The sequence below is a fragment of the Pteropus alecto genome, unplaced genomic scaffold, assembly GCF_000325575.1.
Source record: "Pteropus alecto unplaced genomic scaffold, ASM32557v1 scaffold379, whole genome shotgun sequence".
Lineage (NCBI taxonomy): Eukaryota > Metazoa > Chordata > Mammalia > Chiroptera > Pteropodidae > Pteropus > Pteropus alecto.
In genome coordinates, this window is record NW_006443129.1 from 1317527 (window position 1) to 1336976 (window position 19450).

General features: G+C 32.5%; 1 protein-coding gene across 1 annotated transcript in view; it reads left to right on the forward strand.

Annotated features, from left to right (window-relative positions):
• Positions 1–19450, forward strand: part of EPHA6 (EPH receptor A6) — an 809212-nt gene that overhangs the window by 599753 nt on the left and 190009 nt on the right. Inside the window, 1 exon segment of the mRNA XM_006923412.1 lies at positions 16860–17045. Within this exon segment, the coding sequence (XP_006923474.1) occupies positions 16860–17045 (186 nt within the window).

Sequence of the window (19450 nt, forward strand, 5' to 3'; positions counted from 1 at the left end):
CTTTCCCTTGACTCCTCATTCAACACTAAGGCCCTCCCAATTGTGACAATACTTTTTAACTGATTCTTTTTTCTAATTCCAATTACTTGCATATTCATTTTAGCATTAGACATTATCTGTTGACTTCCTATTATCACAGATAAAGATTTGGCTTATTTACAATACCCACTTCTCCTCTCAATATAGCTGTTACTGTTATAACTGATGTTACCTTTATATCCTTAAATATTATATTTAAGTCTCTATATATTGTTCCAACAAATATAGGTATGATTTTTTATACTTGTAACCAAATTGAAAAGTTAAAAACTTTATTTTCAAAGTCCTATTTTAATGTTTGTAAAATGTTTTCACTCTTTCTGGTAAGATTTCTAATATGAGAGCTCCTGGCAGTAAGATGTCGTTTTTTGCTAAGTTAGAAGATGAGAAAAATTTAGCCTTTTTTAACCTGACTGCTGAATTGCATAGGTTCTTTTCAATGATGCCACCTTCTTTAGAGTAGGTTTGCTGTTCTGATGTCCTATTGGTAATGCTGCTGTAAATTCATGGCTGAGTTTCTTTAGAGCCGAGTTTGACAAACTGTGGCCCATGAACCAAATTACCTGTTTTTAATGGGAGACAGCCATACCCATTTGTCTACTTATTATCTATAGCTGCTCTTATGCTGAAACTGCAGAATTAAGTAGTTGTAACAGAGTTGGAACTTTCCACAAACCTAAAATATTCATTATCTGACTTTTGACAGAAAAAGTTTGCCAATCCCTGCTCTAGACTGTTCTAGACTAGAGCATCATTCAGTATATCCAGACTCTGCCACATGAGTGGCTGCTTTCCTGAAGTCTGATCTCCTGCTTCTACTTGAACTGATGCATGGGTCTCCTCCTTTCTCCTGGTCACTTAATTAATTTGGAACCATTATTTCCTGTATCCCATGATCTTTCTCTCTCTTGCTTTATCATCTTTGCTTTGTTGGAACAAATCCTCTATTGACTTTCTAAGAGTGGACTGTTTGCAGAGGAACTACATTTTCTGGATTGTCTTATATCTGAAAATGTCTTTTTAATAAATAAACAGTCAGAGCATAGAATTGTAAGTTAAAAGTATTTTCTCTCTGAATTTTAAAGATAATGCTCTACTGTCTCTTAACAGATAGCACTACTGCTAACCAGTGAAAGCCTGGAGGATTCTACCCTAGAACTGCATCTTAATGTGCCACACACATAGAAGCTCTTTCAATCTGGAGATGTTTGCTCTTTTAAAATCTTTACTATTGATTTCTATGCAATTTTCCTCGCCTGAATTCTCTTTATGCTCTCTGGAATTCCTATTAGTCATTTTTGGAAACCCTGGATTGAGTTTTTACCATTTTAAGCATTAAACTCATATATTTGGTGTTTGGATTTGTTCTTTGTAAATGCAGATTTGTTCTATTTTCTAGCAGGCTTCTTCAACAATATATACCCATGTTCCAAGACTTTCATTGAGTACTTTTTCTGCTGTCATTTAATTTGCAGATATCTAATTCCATCATTTCTTTTTTTTCAGCATTCACATCTTTCTTAATAGATGAACTAATTTGTCACACACTATCACTGTTTCTTTTAGATTCTTTCTGTTTTATTATTTTTTGCCTTTATTTCATATTGGGGACTCTTCTCACTGGTGAACCTTGGCTTTTCATTCATGTTCACAAGTGAGGCACTGATTAGAGGCTCTGCGTGAGAATGCAGGCATGTCTACAGTGGGCATCGCTTTGGATGGTTAGGGACTGTTTTATTGGAGATATTCACATGTCAATATATGGTTTGTATTTTCCATGGGAACATTCATTCTTTTCTAGAAGAAAATATTCTGATATTTTACAGGAATTAGTGGTCAACTCTTTCTTGTAAAACTTTCAAACTATACTCTTGCTCTGTTTGAGACCTATGTCTCACTTCTGCCCTTTGCCATAATGGGTACATCTAAGCCAGGAGTCCACTTATGGTTTCACCGTGTGTATTTCTCTCCTTTCAACAAATGGAACCTCTTTTTTTTTTCTTTTTACACCCATTAATGCTCCCCAGTGGCCTTTCATCTTAACATTTTTGCTGAACTCTCATCTTACTGGAGTTCAATCCCTTGTTATTGTCCTTAAGGGTTTTCACCTAATGTTTTCCTTTTCTATTACTAAAGGGGCCTCAGAAAGATAAAAGAGATAAGCACATGTTTACACTACCATCTTTACCCAGAAGCCAGGCCTAGTAAGTTTTCAACAGCCTACAAAATGAGACAAGCCTGGGAGATCCTCAAACATAAATATACTTTTCTAATATTTTCTAATATATATTAATTTCTGACTCTCTCCCTTGTTTTTAACCCTAAACCTTTTTCATATCATTTTTTCACAACATGAAATAAGACTACTAGAATTGTTTCCTATCTTCCAATATAAAGTTTAAATATTTAACATTAAAAATCAATTAATGCAGATTATTTAAAATATTTTATTTAAGAACATATTGTGCTTACTTTGAATTAAATAAAACATAAAAGCAGGTGATGAGTCAAGAAAATTTCTGATCTGTTTATATCTCAAGATAGCAGCTACTGTGTAGAAATACCAGTTTTATAATTTCTCAAATAAAAATTTCCCTGTATATGTGGAACTAAATGCAATATATTTTATCTTTAGTTGTGGATTTTTTTTTCTGACTGTTTTTCTTTTCTCCTCAAAGAAACATAGCATCTATGACAAGTGACAAGCAACTTTCATTTATTCCACCAACATGAATATGAACACTGTCATATTTTCCCTAAATTATGACTTTCTGTGTAGTGAAATCCAAAGCAATCATCTGACCTTTATTATTAAAAAGAAACAAAAAATATTTAACACCTCTCTCTGCTCTGCTTGCAGTCTTATATGCCTGCACAAAATGCTTTTAAAAGTTCCTGAAAATTCTTTATTAATCTCAATTTCAAAGAGTTATATGGTATATATTCACATTATTACAAATGCATTTCTCTTTATTTCTATCTTCCGTTGGCCTATTGAGTTTTTAAATTCTACACTTTTTCACTATCTCTTTTGTTTTCAAAATACAATGTGGTTAAAACTAGAAAATATTTGAAACTTATAATACCATTTCAGCTGTCAACCTTTTCTTGGCTTTTAATCAAATAAATAAGACTAGATGTTGTTTATGTCATTTTAGCAGTTACTCTTGCAAAGCTCAAGAAGTAGAATTGAACTCATTTTCTTTTAGACGTGATAAATTGTGCCATCTAATCTTAGGTGGCTACTGCTATTAAGACTAATTTTTTTTGAGTTTTATTGAGAAATAAGTAACATACATCATTGTATAAGTTTAAGGTATGTAGCATTATGGTTTGATTTATATGTATTGTGAAATGATTCCTACAATAAGTTTAGTTAATATCCATCAATTCATATAGATACAATAAAAAGAAAAGAAAAAATAATTTTTCTTTGTGATAAGAACTCTTAATATCTACTGTCTTAACTTTCCTATATGTCATACAGCAGCATTAACTATATTCATCATGTTATACATTAAATTCCTGTTATTTCTTTATCTTATAACTGGAGGTTTATACCTTTTGACCACCTTTCTCCAATTTTCTCTCCTCTCACCCTCTGCCTCTGGTAACCTCAAATGTCATCTCTTTATCTATGAGTTTGGTGGAGTTTTTGTTTCTATTTTTAGATTCCACATATAAATGAGATCATACCATATTTGTCTTTCTCTGTCTGACTTATTTCATTTAGCACAAAGCCTTCAAAATCCACTCATGTTGTCCCAAGAGGTAGGATTTCCTTGTTTCTTCTGGCTGAATAATATTCCATTATATATATACCACAATTTCTTTATCCATTCATTCATTGATGGACACTTAGGTTGTTTATTCATATTTAATTTGGGGATGCCAAAAATAACATAGCCTTAAATTCGGAGTTGCAGTTACCATACCAAAAGTATAGATTTTGAAAGGATTAAAAATCTAAAGATTTGCTTAGAAAATATGTCCCTAGAATGCCAGATTTATAAGAATATTCAGGGATTATATTCCATGTACGACTTATATCCTAAGCACAACAGGACTATTATACTAGATGAGACCAATAATCTACGAGAGTGGTACCTAGAAGACATTATAAGAGTCTCCCAGTGAGATTCCAAAATACATGCATGTTTTCTAGATATTTCTAAATTAACTCTATTATTATCAATGGCTCGTTTAAACAAACTCGATCTTCATATTTTTAAATTTTTCATAATTAGTTTAGTGATGCATTTTTAAATGAATTAATTTATGTAAAGTATTTAAAATGGTACCTAGTACCCATGTAGCTATTTTATTATTATAATAGGAGGCAATGAGCAAAAGTATATTAAGAAATAGAAATTTTTCCTGTTTAAAATGTTCATGCTCAAGCTCAAAATTTACCTATTTTAATACTTTGTGAGCAATATTTTCATAATTTTTAAGGTAACATTCAGTATTAGGGATAACAGTTCTAGATTTCAGTGTCATATCTCACAACAATAAGGTGTATAAAAACATATTCCAAAAATGAAAAGCAAAAATTAACAGTAGCATTACAATCAGAAATTGATAAATTTGTCAGTATGGTAGGATTTTTTATATACTTCCTTTAACAATTGCCAAATCAAATAGGAAAAAAAATGCAGTGAGCCTACGTGATGTGAGGAATACAATCAAATTCTATTTGATGATTATATAAATAGAACAATAAACCCTAATTTACAGAATTACATTATCTTCAAGTACATAAAATATTTATAAAAATTAACCATATATTAAGCCATAAAGCAGTATGCAACAAATCAGATTTTTGTAGAATACATTTCTAACCAAAATACAATTAAGTTAGACATAAATAATGTAAAGGTAACCAAAAAGTCAGAAAGTTTAAAATGTATTTTAAAATAACTCGTAGGTTATTTTAATGTAAATAAATAACTCATGGGTTATTTTAATATAAACTGAAAAATCTCTAGAACTAAATAATAAAGAAAAAACTACATCTTAAAATTTATGGGCTACAACTAATGCAGTGCTTTAGAGGTGAAGATACAGCCTTAATGAAGAATTGCTAAAAATTAATCTGCTAAGCACATAATTTATTTTAGAAAAAAAGAAATAGAATAATCATAAAGAATATAAAAAGAGGGAAATAGTAAAGAAAATATCAAAATAGAAAACAAAATAGTAAAAAAATGAAAGGTCTTTTTTTCCATGTTTATTTTTTATCCATAAGTATTGTATATAGAATGTGCAACCAAGAGAAATAGACATGTGTCAGAAGTCATATTACCAATTGGTGAGTAAATAATTATTTTTTTTTCTCTCTCTCTGTATATATAGATATACATAATAGTACTTTTCTTATGTATTTTTATACTTTTAAAATTTTTATTCCCATTCCTTTACTCCCTCCCCTTTGACAGCCATGACCTTGTTCCCTATACATTTGGGTCTGTTTCTGTTTTGTTTTATTTATTCATTTTGTTTTTTTAGATGCCACATATAAGTGAAATTTGTATAATTTGTTACTTCACTTAACATAATACTCTCTATGACCATCCATGTTGTCAAAATGGCAAGATTTTGTTCTTTTTTACCACTGAATAATAGTTCAGTGTGTGTATGTATATGTGTGTGTGCCACATCTTTATCATTCATCTGTTGATGGACATCTAGGTTGCTTTCCTATCTTAGCTATTACTAGTAATGCGGCAATGAACATGGGGGTGCATATTTCTTTTTGAATTAATGTTTTGTTTTCTTTGTATAAATACCTAGAAGTGGAATTGCTGAGTCATATGGAAGCTCTATTTTTTAATTTTTTACTGTTTTCCATAGTGGCTGCAATGATTGGCAATCCCACCAACAGTTTACAAGAGTTTCCTTTTCTCCATATCCTTGTCAAGCACTTGTATTTTGTTGATTCATGATGACAGCCATTCTGACAGGTGTGAGGTGATATTTCATTGTGATTTTGATCTGTATTTCTTTGATGATTAGTGATGTTGAGTTTCTTTTCATATGTCTGTTGCCCATCTCTGTGTCCTCTTGGGAGAAATGTCTATTCAGGTCCTCTGCCCATTTTTTAATTACACTGTTTGATTTCTTTGCTGTTAAGTTGTATGAGTTCTTTATATATTTTGGATATTAACCCCTTATTGGATGTATCATTTGCAAGGATCGCCTTCACTTCAATAGGCTGTCTTTCTTAAAATATTAATAAAATTATAAAACTGACAAAATAGATTGAGAAAAATATAAGGTATAAGTAAACAATATTACAGATAAAAAAAAGCTATAACTACTGATTAAATATTTAAAAATTAATAGGAAAGCATTATAAACAACTTTATGATGATAAATATATAAACTAGATAAAAGAGACAAGTTTCCAGAAATTGATTATAAAAACTCAAGACGACTAGGAATCTAAATTGTCCTATATTAATTACATAAACTTTATCAGTATTTTTTCCTTTTTTATTAAAATTATTGGAGTGACATTGGTTAATAAAATCAAATAAGTTTCAAACGTACAATTCAATAATATGTCATATGTGTATTGCATTGTGTTCACCGCCCAATGTTAGATTTCCTTCTGCCATCAAATATTTGACCCCCTTTACCCTTACATACCTCTCCCCGCCTCTTCTTCCCTCTGGTAACCACTAACCCACAGTCGGTGTCCATGAGTCTAAACTTTATCAGTATTTAACAATTTTTTTTCCCTTACAAAGGAAGTTTCAAATCCAAATTTTGAGGGGTTTTTGGCAAGTTTTACCAAACACATTAATTAAAGGAATAGATAAATTCAATTTTACACAAACTCTTTCAAAGAATATTAAAATTTTATTCCCCAGGCAAAAGTGTGAGCTGAAAAAAAGTTTATTTGACTTGTGTTTTGGATTAATGAAATATGTGCTTGGCATTTTTCTTAGGTTGTATATACCATTGAACAAAAATTGTTTTATCACTTCTTTTGGCTTTGTTTCAATAAGAATATTGTAAGTGCTTATTGCAATGGAGTGGAATTATAACAAATTTTAAATTGCAAAAACATTGCTCGGTAATGCTTATAATAATAACTCATACAATATTCGATAATAAAAGCTGTTTTTAAAAAAAGTAATAGAAAAAAATTGGGACTCATTTCAAAGCTCTTTAAGAAAGGATTTTTAAAATAAGTCATATGTAATTGCATGAATACTGCATGTGCCATAATAGTAAGTGAATATAAAAAGGTCTTAGGTACATACAGAAAAATACTATATAGTATGATTACAACTTTATGAATAAAAAATATAAACTTTATGCTTAGGAAATAGATTAGAAGGATATACACCAAATGAGATCATATTCCAGTTATTCAGCCTATGAGTGATTTCTTTCAAGTTTTGCTCCAGTAAATTTTCTCACTTTAATATTGCTAAACTTATGTTGTTGTTGTTGTTTTATTATTATTGATAGCACTCACAGTTTAATTGGCAGCAGTATTTTCTCCTCAGTAGTACATATAATAATATATGTTGCAATCTATGACTCAGTGAAAAACAATCTTTTATGAATAAATGAAATAATTAAGCTCAACTTTTAAAAAGATAAAATATGATGCATATCTCCTGAAAGACAAAACTGAATAAAATTTTAACCTAAAATAACGTTTGCATTAATGAAAATAGCTCTTTAACATGAAAACAAACTTTTTAATGTTTATTTTATTAGAACATCTGCCTGTTGTTATCTCTTGAGAATATTAAAATCAAATTAAAATGTCTATAACTCTGAATTATGGTTTAATTTACAGAGGTGTTAGTGATTTTCTATGCATGTTTTCTTTAGTTTAAGATAAAATGACCTAATATAGTTTTATTTATAAACTTTTAGTATTTTAAAGCTATGCAAAAACTTTCTTGCTATTAAAGACTTATGTGATATATTTTTAAATAGTAATTTAGGACACTCATTGGCTTTTTTCATCAAAATAATGATCTATATATTTTTGGAGATGTGCTTTTTCTTCTATTTTTGAAAACATTTTGACCACTACAGCTGACAGCCCACTAAGCTTCTCTTAGTCATGCTTGTCTAAACACAAGCCCTCCACTGAGAATACTGATCATTTTTATTGCCTGACTAAATTCCAAAATGTTTTATTTGTACTAGTGTAAGAATTCACACATACTGGGTAAATGATATTCTCTCATAGTTGCCCTCTCAAATAACACTTTGAACTTGTTTAGCGGATACTTTCACATAGAGAGTTGAATCCTGATGAAGGTGTCTATCATGAGGATACTGTCCAGTCATGCATTCAGTCAATGTTGGTTACCCATAGTGTCCCTATTATAGATCTGAGGATTAAAACTAAGACAAAATCCTTGTGCTCAAAATTTCACAGTGTAATGGGAGCGATAAAAGAACAGGAACTTGCAACTAAGGAGAGAAGTACTATTAATAGAACAATGTAAAAGGGGCACATTGGAGAGTAATAAGAAATTATGCTTAAAAGAAGGATATCATCCAGCCTAAAATGGAAACTAATGTTTGAGTACTTACTCTGTCCCAAGCCCCATGTTAAGAGCCATTGTGTACTACCACAAATTAGTGGCTAAACACACACACACACACACACACACACACACACACACATTATTTTACAGTTCTGGAAGTCAGAAGTCCAAAATCAGTCTCGGTAGGTTAAAGTCAGGGTGTTGACAATACTGATTCATTCTGGGTCCTTCAGGGAAGAATCTGTTTCCTTGCCTTTTCCAGCTTCTAAAAGTCACCTGCATCCCTTGGCTCATGTCCCCTTCTTCATATTCAAAGCCAACAGCAAAGCACCTTCAAATCTCTCTCTCTCTCTCTCTCTTACCTCTATTTCCATCATCTCATCACCTTCTCTGACTGTCCCTCCTGTCTCCCTTTTATAAGAACCTTTGTGAATACATTGGGCCCACCTGGATCATTCAGGGTATCCACGTCAAGATCATTAACTCAGTATATCTATAGAGTCCCTTTTGCTATACAGACATACCTTATTGTGCTTCACTTTATTGCACTTCACAGGTGTTGCATTTTTTACAAACTAAAGGTAAGACCCTCCACTAGCAAAAAAATTACAACTCGCTTTAGTGTGATACTTTATTACCATAGTCTGGAACTGAAGCCTCAATATCTCCAAGATATGCCTGTATAAGGTAACACATTCACATATTCTATGCATTAGAATGTGGACATCTTTGAAGAGCCAATATTAATTTAACCACAGCTACTAAATAAATTAAGGGATGAAGATGGGAAATTGAGTTTTAAGAGATTGTGTGGATTGAATTTTGCCACCCCAAATTCATATGTTAAAGCTTTAACCCCCTAGTGTAACTGTATTTGGAAATAGAGCTTCTAGTTTTTAATTAAGGTTAAATGAGGTCATAGGGGTGAGGTCTTAATCTAATAGGATTGGCAACTTTATGTGAAGAGAAAAAGAGAGGGAAATATCTCTATCCATGATCTCACCAAGGAAAGGCTCTGTGAGGACAATAAGAAGGTGGCTGTCTTGCAAGCCAGGAAGAGAACTCTCATCAAGAAATGAATCAGCTGTCACCTTGATCTTGAACTTCTCAGCCTGCATAACCATGACAAATTAAATTTCTGTTATTTAAGCCACCCAGTCAATGATATTTTTTCACAGTAGCCCAAACAGACTAATACAGAAGATGATGATAAGATGGACCCTAGGAGACTTCTAGGTGATTATACAAGTCTAGAGTTCAAGACAAAAGTGTGAGCTATAAGTAAAGATTTGGAACTTAATAGCCTAAAGGCAGTTAAGTAGTTGGTGGTAGTGAAAGACATTACTCCAAGATAGTATGTATACTGAAAAGAGAATGTAGCTGAGAAAAAAACCATACATGTCTAGTAACACTACTATCCAGTGCAGAGTGCTCATCAGCCTGATTGTGAGAGGAGAGACAGAAGGTTAAATTGGTCCTAGGATTCATATGCAGAGGAGGGATGGCCAAATGGGCAAGTAGAAGTATGTGGTAACAATAATAGGAGCTATCAAAGGGCTAGCTACTTTTACTTCCTCTAACTCTGCAAAACAGAAAATTACATTTTATAGATAAGGAAACTGAGGCTCAAAGATATTAAGTTTTTCTAGGCCAGAGAGATTTTTAATTAGATTTTATTTCCAACATAATTCTTCTGATAGCAGAGTAGAGAATCAGTTTTGATAGAACATCAAGCAGAGTTTTAAAATGCAAATATTTTTTAGACTACAGAGGAGCTCTTACAATGTACCTTGAGGAGAAAAAGCAGGTGATATGAGAGGCCATCTGGTAGAGGCTGATACACTGAATTAACAAAAAGGTATTCTAAGAAGAGAGGTATCGGTGAGTTTGAATAGTCAAAATATTATAAATAAGAGTATTTAATAAGTAAGTAATATACTGGACTTTATGATATAAGAGGTTATGAAAAATTTAATCTCCTTGAGGACAGTGTTATATTTAGGAGGATTTTTTTAATGGAAAAGAACAAAAACTTGCCTGTAAAAAAAAAGAGGCTGTTTAATATTTGGAATGTAGTATGGGAAAAATGAATAATATGTTACTTAGCTTATTCATTGAAGAAATCCTTACTCATCTTTTGAAAAGGATGTTAAAAAAAAAAACTCATTCTCAGGTCTTAAAGAAATCCCTCTTTTTGGCTTAAACTTTTAAGAATCTAGAAATAAAGGATAAACTACATTTTTCCCCCCCACACACTTCCACCACTGACCTACGGATGTTAACAGTGCACTCCCGGGGCCTGGCTCACCCACAGTAGTGCCTGTGGCTCCACCTGAGGCTCAAACTCAGGACCTTCTGCATGTAAAGCAGACATACTATCCACTACACTATGGAGCCAACCCAAACTACAGATTTAACATACCTCTGTGCTATCTTATCCTGTGTGCTACCAGTATAATTTAAATGACTGTGGTTACACAGAACTTTTTTAAAGCTCAAAAAGCTTTGCAAAGATTTACACATTAATCTTTATATTTCAGGAAACAGATGGGTTGTAGATATTTAACCCACTCTCAATGATACTGAGCAGGAAAATGTAGTGTGACTTCTTCTAATACCACAAAACAAATTGTAGTATGACTTCCTCCAATGCCACAAAATAAATTAGTGGTGAAGCCAGAAATAGAAGCCCTAACTTCTAAGAATTCCCATGTTTGGCCTAATCCTCCTATTGACAAGCCTTGTTAAACATAAAAAAATCTTGCATAGTGTTGAATTTTGTGAAGTCAAATCAGAAGCAAAGATCATTTCAACAGGTGTAAGGTTATAAATTCTCTAAAACATGTTCTCTTTTATTTGTAGATGGTATGCTATGTATCAGAAAGAAATCAGAATTAGTCATCAGGATTCTGATATTTCATCTTTGAATGATAGACAGTGAATGCAAGTGAATGGGCGACCCTCCTGATAACATTAATAATAAGGGAATTTATCTTAAGATCTAAAGCAATGAATATATCCCTCTCTAACTGAATTTAAAATCTATTATTTTTTTCTCTATGTCTTTTTTTTAACTCTTTTCTTATATGATATTTAAAAATATTTTTTTCCTGTTGCCATTATACTCAGGAAGGAAAGTACACATTTAAGCTTGTAAAAAACTGAATGCAGAAGATATCGAAGTATCTCTAAATTGTACACAATAAAAGGAAAGGAAAAGAGACTGGGCAAATAAAAAAAAAAGTTAGCATATTGGGAAATTTCCTAACCTATACCTCTACTCTCAGATACTCTAGCTTTGGGTCTAGAGTTAGAGTGGTTTATTATGCACTAGGCACTATGGATACAACAGAAAATAGAGATAGTCAAGGCCTATGCCTTTATGATTCAGATTATGGGTGACAGGCCAAGGTCAGAGGAGGTGTTGAAATGGAACAATAGTTAATAAATGAATAAACTAATTAAAAATGAACTTTAAAGATAACTTCAAAATAGTCAAATGTGCTGTACAATAAATGTGTTATACTAATACTCTCAAGCCAAAGATCTCAGGAATATACTACATTGAAAAAGTTGGATTTATTGCTCATTTCAACAAGGGAGAACACACAGCATGGGTAATGATAGTGTGTGTCAGGAAGAAGGTGTTGGAAGAAATCTATTATAGGATTTGGGCTTTGGTTGAGTGATTTGGGAAGGTCTAAAGAAGCAAGGGTTTTCTCTAGATTAGATACTATCAGAAATCAGAGGCAATTCTGTGATTGAGTATCTGATTTAATTGCCTCCTATTCACCCTGTTGGTGAGGGAGAGATTCCCACCTTAGGATTATGGGATGGATGCATGCACAACACCCTACATTAGATAGATACAATTGACAGATATTTATTAATTACATATACTTGCAGCCACACAGGGCTACACGGAGGTTACACTTGGGAACCGAGGTTGGCTTGTTTGAGTTATTCCATAGCTGGCAGAAAAGTGAAATCTGCTACTCAAGGATAAGGAGGAACTGTATCTGTTTCCTTTGATAAGAAGAGTTGTATGTCTAGAGGATGTTATCTGTGAAAGCAGAGTGGGGAGGAGAATCTATACTAAGATCATTCGAGGCCTTCTGAGTTTCCCACAGATATCAAAACAGCACATAATACTGAGCTTTAATTTTAGGACTTCAACCACACTATCTTAATATATCTAGAGGAAGGGGAGACTATAATAAGGAGAAGATTATAATTGGTAAAGAAGTAGCAGTCACTTATTTTAGCCAAGAGAGGAGGGATGTTCAGTATTTTTGGCAGCATGACCTTGCCTTTGTCTGTGCTTAGGCAAAATTATACTCTGTCTCATTCTTTCATGGTCTCAGAGTAACCTTGTCAAGGTTGGTATAATGTCGGATAGGGGAATAATATAGCCCAGCTCTGAGAGCAAAGTGAGCTTCTGATTGTAGAGCTGTTATTATTTTATTTGATAATTTGAAAGGACCTGATGGTAGTGAGGGACTGAACCAGACAGGATGATCAGAAAAAGCATATGAATGGGAGACGTCAAGTTTGCCTTTACTGCTAATAAGAAGCCATCCACATAGAGAGGGACTGAGGAAAGTGGAGACAAGAGAGGAAGGCGGACAACCTGTGGAGAGCAGTCCCATATAAGGGAGACAGTAAATAAAGACATACTTCATTACACCTGAGAGGCATGTTTTAAAAAAACCATAAAAAAGGAGGCTTTGCTTCAATGACTCTCAAGATGTTGGAGGTAGGGGAGAACCAGAATATTGGAACATTGGGAGTAAAACTATGGAAAGCCTCCAGGGGATCGTGATATGACAGTTCACCAAAATGGATTGTCCCTTGCTGCCTCTACCATCCTCTCACACTTTTAGTTCTATTATATAGGCTTTATGTAGAAAATCCAATACTAATTGATATTTTAATATGACTCTATATGTTATACAATAAAATTGTTTTTCTAAGAAGGTTTTACCACCATGCAGAGAGATGGATGAGATTGTTAGCCAGTGAATGGACTGTCAGTGGCAGAAGATCAATTATCCTAGATGTAATTTTCTTTGCTTGCTTGAAACTACATAGACAGTAGTGATTTTTTTCCAGATGATCTAATATACAACATATTTGAGCTATATGTCTCCATTTTCATTTTATAGTGAAAGATTCCTAGTATATGGCTTTATCATCCCACTCAACCCGTGCATATCCAGTTGATGTGTTTGAACATTATACAATAGTTGGTTTAAAGACACCATGGTTTCCAATTGGAAATTTGGCATACTAAACAAGAAAATATTATCAATGATAATCATTTCAGACAACAGAAAATAGTGGTTATAAGCAAGAACTCTGGAGCCAGACTGCCTGGGTTCAAATTGCAGCTCTACTATTTTCTGGTTATGTCACTGTGGACAAGTTACTTAGTTCATGTGCTTCAGTTTCCTCAACTGTAAAGCATGGGTAATAATGGTACCCATCTCAAAGGTTTGTTCTTGAGATTAAAATATATATTTGGTTTTTAGACCTGGATCATAATAAACACTGTATGTCTTTACCTTTGTAATAATGATAAAGATGATGTATTGAAAAAATAATTAACATCATATTCCTATAATCAGCGAGTTAATGATGAACTAACAAGTATATATAAACAATAATAGATCTTATTGAGGAATTGTTTATCTTAATTATGTTAATATAGGGCCTCTTCTCTTGATGCAAGGGCAATCATATAATAGATCTGTCTTTGGCACCATCTGAAAGTATGCAGCTAATCTAAAATAGTTTTTCCTCTCTGCCTGATATGTCTGATACATCCAGGGCTGCCACAGATAGGGGTTTTAATATATTCTGTGACTGAATTTTTTGGACATTGCCTAAAAGATGCAGTATGAGTCTCAGATCTTTAATTCAGGCAACCAGATTTAATGTTGTTGAAATAAGTGTGATAACAACTTGATCATGCAGAGCTTGACATGAAGAAAACACCTGCCTGGTGTTAATAAGATACATGAATTTCAGACAGCGGAAAACCAAAGAAAATTACCACTATGCTTGTCTTGACAAATACCAATAGAGTTCTCTATTCTTTTCACTATATTCAAAAGTTTATTTGAAATACTATGAAATGTTTGCAGAAAATCACTTAGATTATGGAGTCGTGGTAGGTGAAGAGTTTTAAAATGTTGCCATATCTTTTATAGGTACTAATAGATTTATTAAGGCAAAAAAAAAGAAAAATATTTATTTTTTTGTTCTAGATATTTATTACAACTAACCAGAGTGATCTGAGAAGGAATTTCAAGTATCTTAGTAGACTCAGATGTATTAGACATTAACTTCAACACATGCACATACCTTTTCTCTCAGTTCCAGAGCCTCAATAGAAAAATGTTGAAAATTTCTATCAATTGCCATTTTTTTATGTCCAAGAGAAAATCTTTAGAAAATCAAAACACAATTACAAACAAAATTGAAAAACTATGGCTTCTTTACCGGTGAACATATGAACATTTATCCCATAACAGGTTGAGAGTACCATAAGTAAAAAAAAAAAATATATATTATAGTTTGATGTCAAATTATGTAAGATTTATAAAATGTCAATAACATATGCACTGAACTTAAGGACCACATTCTAGTCAGTACTTTTGTTTGCTTGGTTGTTTAATATATACAGAATAAACTCTGGTTAGACTGTTTTTTTATTTCTAGTGGACATGTTTATACATAATTTAGGAAGCAAAGTTTTGGCTTGTTTCCTTCTTAGTTTTTTTTCTCTTAAAAAATATTACCATCTACACGAAATGGTAGTTCATTTTCATGCATAGTCAACATGAATTGTCCAAAGGAAATCTGGATAATTGAAATCTATGGTACTGCAAAAATTTAATTCGATTCTCTACACTTAAACTTCCATTGCATCAAAATATTGGCCAGACCTGCTAGCCAGTAAACCAACCAAAGATATTTTAGTGTTTATTCCTTTCACTCTTCCAAAGATTTATATAACTTAAAGCACATGAATAGCACTTTACAGTTTATAAACACTTTCACTTATATTATCATTTTTGATCTTTCCAATATCCTTATATGGAAGGGACATCATAGAATTATGGTAGGTTTTATTATTATCTTCACTTTATAAATAAATAAATTGGGGATCAATCATCATGTTCTTAAGTAAATACAGGTAATTGGCCCTAGATAAATTGTCTTGAATTTCAAAATGTATTGAATTTATTGCATTGCACTGAGAAAGCCTTTAACCTCGTTTTGCAAAATAATTCCTCTAGTCAGCCTTATATCCTTTCTGCCTTAAGTCTGTCATTCATTTTACTATTTTTGACCTTTGAACCTTTGTCTTCACTTCTCTCGCTCACTCCATGAGCCCGTCTAGAATGTTGCTGCTTTTCTTGCATATCTGACTTGTACCCATTATTCAAGGACCAGCAAACCTTCCACCTCCTCTAGGAAGTCTTCCAGTTCTCACTGTTTTTACTTAATACAGCATTTGCAGAGATTGGTTCTTATGTTCTTTAGTTGCTTCATTTATGTTCATCAATTCTCCTACCAGACTATAAGCTCTTGAGAACAGAAACCAAGTCTTACACTTCTTTGAAACTCATAGCACTCTAACACTGGATGTATATTTAGAAATGTATGATAAATACTTGGCTATTATTTAATCTGTCCAATGGAGCCATTGCTGAATTTTCTGTATTAGTGTTCCAAATATGTGACTTATAACTCACCGAGTGTAATTACTTATTATTGTTAAGTTTAGTGCGGTCTTTTCAATAAATTCATACATGAATTTAATCTACCATTGATTTTTAAGGGCAGTGAAGCCCAGGCATGTGGCTTATGGGGTCAATTCAACTACATATGCCTGATGGATTCCCCGAATAGAGCAGACCTTCGACCCATATGTCAGTATTGAAAACAGAAACAGGAAACATTATTCACTGATTGCTTTTCTATAGAATTACATTAGCATCACCGTTCTGCTATTCATACTTTCTCAGCAGATCAGGGATATCTATCAATGGTAGTTCCTAGGGTACAATGTATGGAAATGCAATCTATTATTCATTATTCTGATCAAGAGGATTGTCATTACAAATTTAATTTTTACAAAAGAAATCTCCAGGTGAAAACAACACACTTGAGAGTCACTATGTTAAAAAAACAAACAAACAAAGGTTGGTACTGTATGGCAACTCAATTCTTCTGGAATATAAGTATTCTATTTAAACAAATAACTACTTTTGCTTATATTTTAAGGAGAATTTGGAGAAGTCTGTAGTGGGCGTTTGAAGACACCAGGGAAAAGAGAGATCCCAGTTGCCATCAAAACTTTGAAAGGTGGCCACATGGATCGGCAAAGAAGAGATTTTCTAAGAGAAGCTAGTATCATGGGTCAGTTTGACCACCCAAATATCATTCGCTTAGAAGGTGTTGTCACAAAAAGTAAGTACAAATTTTTTTCATTACTTCTTTTCTAGATCTCTCTCCATTCATTAAAAAAAAAAGAAAAAGAAAAAAACTTAATAGCAATACCACAACCATTAAGGAGAGAACTTTGTTTGGATATCCCCCCTCAGAGTCTTCCTTTTAGGCTATGATATTATCAGAGTTTGCATTGGTCACCAAACAGCTTTGAAATGGTATTTATTACCTATAAATCATTTACTAATTTAACTTGAAGTAATGAATCAAGAGCAAAGTGTTATGTATTTTTTTCTGTTTTCTACAAGTTATTCACTTCTTCAAAAGTTGCCTAAATTTCAATATTAGTAGAAGAAATAGTTTAAATATTTTGAGTCATTAAGGTTAAGTACTTCTGTTTGGAAATAAATTTTATATACTAATACGTATTATTTGTATTATTTATCTGAAGTAAAACTTTTAAACAGAAATTTTATATGAAATCCATCTACATAAATACCATTAGGGCTAAATTATTTTAATTTCTATAAAATGAATATAGAATTATAGTTTCTGAAATAAAAATCTTGTCTTTATAGAATAATGGGATGACAGTCATTCCTTTGAAAATAAGTTTCTTAAAAATCTGAAATTAATTATATATCCGAATAGATTAATATATATTGACTTTTGTTTGAATAATAAGGTATAAAGTTTAACTATAGTTCTCCTTATTTTATTCAGTAATAAATTATAACATACAAAACCCAACATAGAATGGCATTAAAAATGCATAAAAATAATTTAAACCATTTTCATTAATAAAACTAAAATTTCTTTTAAAATCTTTTATATAAATTTGAAATTTTATGTCATATTTGGAAGCAAGAAAATGTAAAAGTTTACTAAAAATATAATTGACTGTACATCTGAAACTTCTAAGTTCTTCTCACAAGGCATTAGCCAACATGCTGCCCAAAGGGAGCAGATTACTGACAACCATGATTGTTTGGAGGACTCAAAAGTATGCTTTTGATGACAGCTGTTGTGGTGGGTTGTTACTTTAGTGGCCTTCAGGGGGCCTTCCAGTATTCATGTCCTTGTGTTGTTTTCTCCTACATTGATTCTGGGCTTGTCCATGTGATTAGTTTTGGCCAATGAGACATGAACAAGTGTAATGCAAGTGAAAGCATCTTACATGTTGTTGGAGCTTGTCTTTCCAAACTCCTTCCTATAATCCAGCCTCCAGTGCTGAGCAAAGCCAATCCATATGGTAAGGCTACATGCAGTACTGCAAGAAGGAGTAGAATAGAGATTCTCCAGCTGACAGTTCTACCTGAGCTCCCAGCAGTCAGCACTTAATGCCAGCCTTGTGATGAGCCATCTCAGACATTGCACTCCCTTACCCTACCACCACTAACAGATGCTACAGCTACAGTTGACACCTTGTGAAGCAAAGAACCACCCAGTTTAGTTCATTCAACTCATAAAATCATGAGAGATAATAAAATGGTTGTTGTTTTAAGCCATGGAATTTGGGGTAGTTTATTACACAGCAATAGCTAACCAAACAGATGAACCCCAGTTACAATGCTGCTCCCAACACTTAAGACTTGTACAGATTTGGGTAAATTGTTTCACACCTGTACCCTTTACTTCCACATGGAACAAATAGGGCCAAAGTAACTCCTGCTTCATAGGAATGCTATAAGGATTACTTTTGTAAATGTATAAAGCATTTAGCATAGCATGTGGCTCATAGTCAGCTATATTTAATGGTAATCATTATTATTGGTAAACTGTGCCAGGCACTTTACATGTTTAGTTTGCCATTTCATCCTCACAGCAATTCTTCTGAGTATCATTATTCACTGAAGCTCAGGCAGGTTGATTAACCTGCATAAGAACCTCTAACTCGTAGTAAATACCGTGGCTAGTGTTCAAACTGAGTCTGTCTGACTCTAAAACCCATGGTTTATTCGTTTATTACTTGTTTGCTTTTGCTATATCACAGTGAATAAGTCATAGTTTTATACTCTAATTATCTTATTTGAATTAAAAAACAAATAATTTAAATAAAATAATATAATACTACTAAGGAAAATATTTAGGCAAGTGAAATAAATTACCTTAAAAATGTAAAATTTTGAAAGATCTAGCTATGCCACAATACTTAGCAAAGCTTTTAATCTAAAAGAAAGAGGAAATTGCATGTTAGTTATTTCTTTTCTAGTTTGACTTCATCATTAATTTAGCATGAACATTTAAACTTATTCCTTATGTTTTATAGCTCTCTAAAAGGAAAAAGATAATTTCAAAGTTGGGTTATGAATCTTTGCAAAGCATTTAAAATAACAATTTAAGTATGATGTTGAAGTCCTTTTATGTATATTTATTCATGAACTATCTGGAAATAAATGTTCAATAATAAATTCAAATGCTAAAAA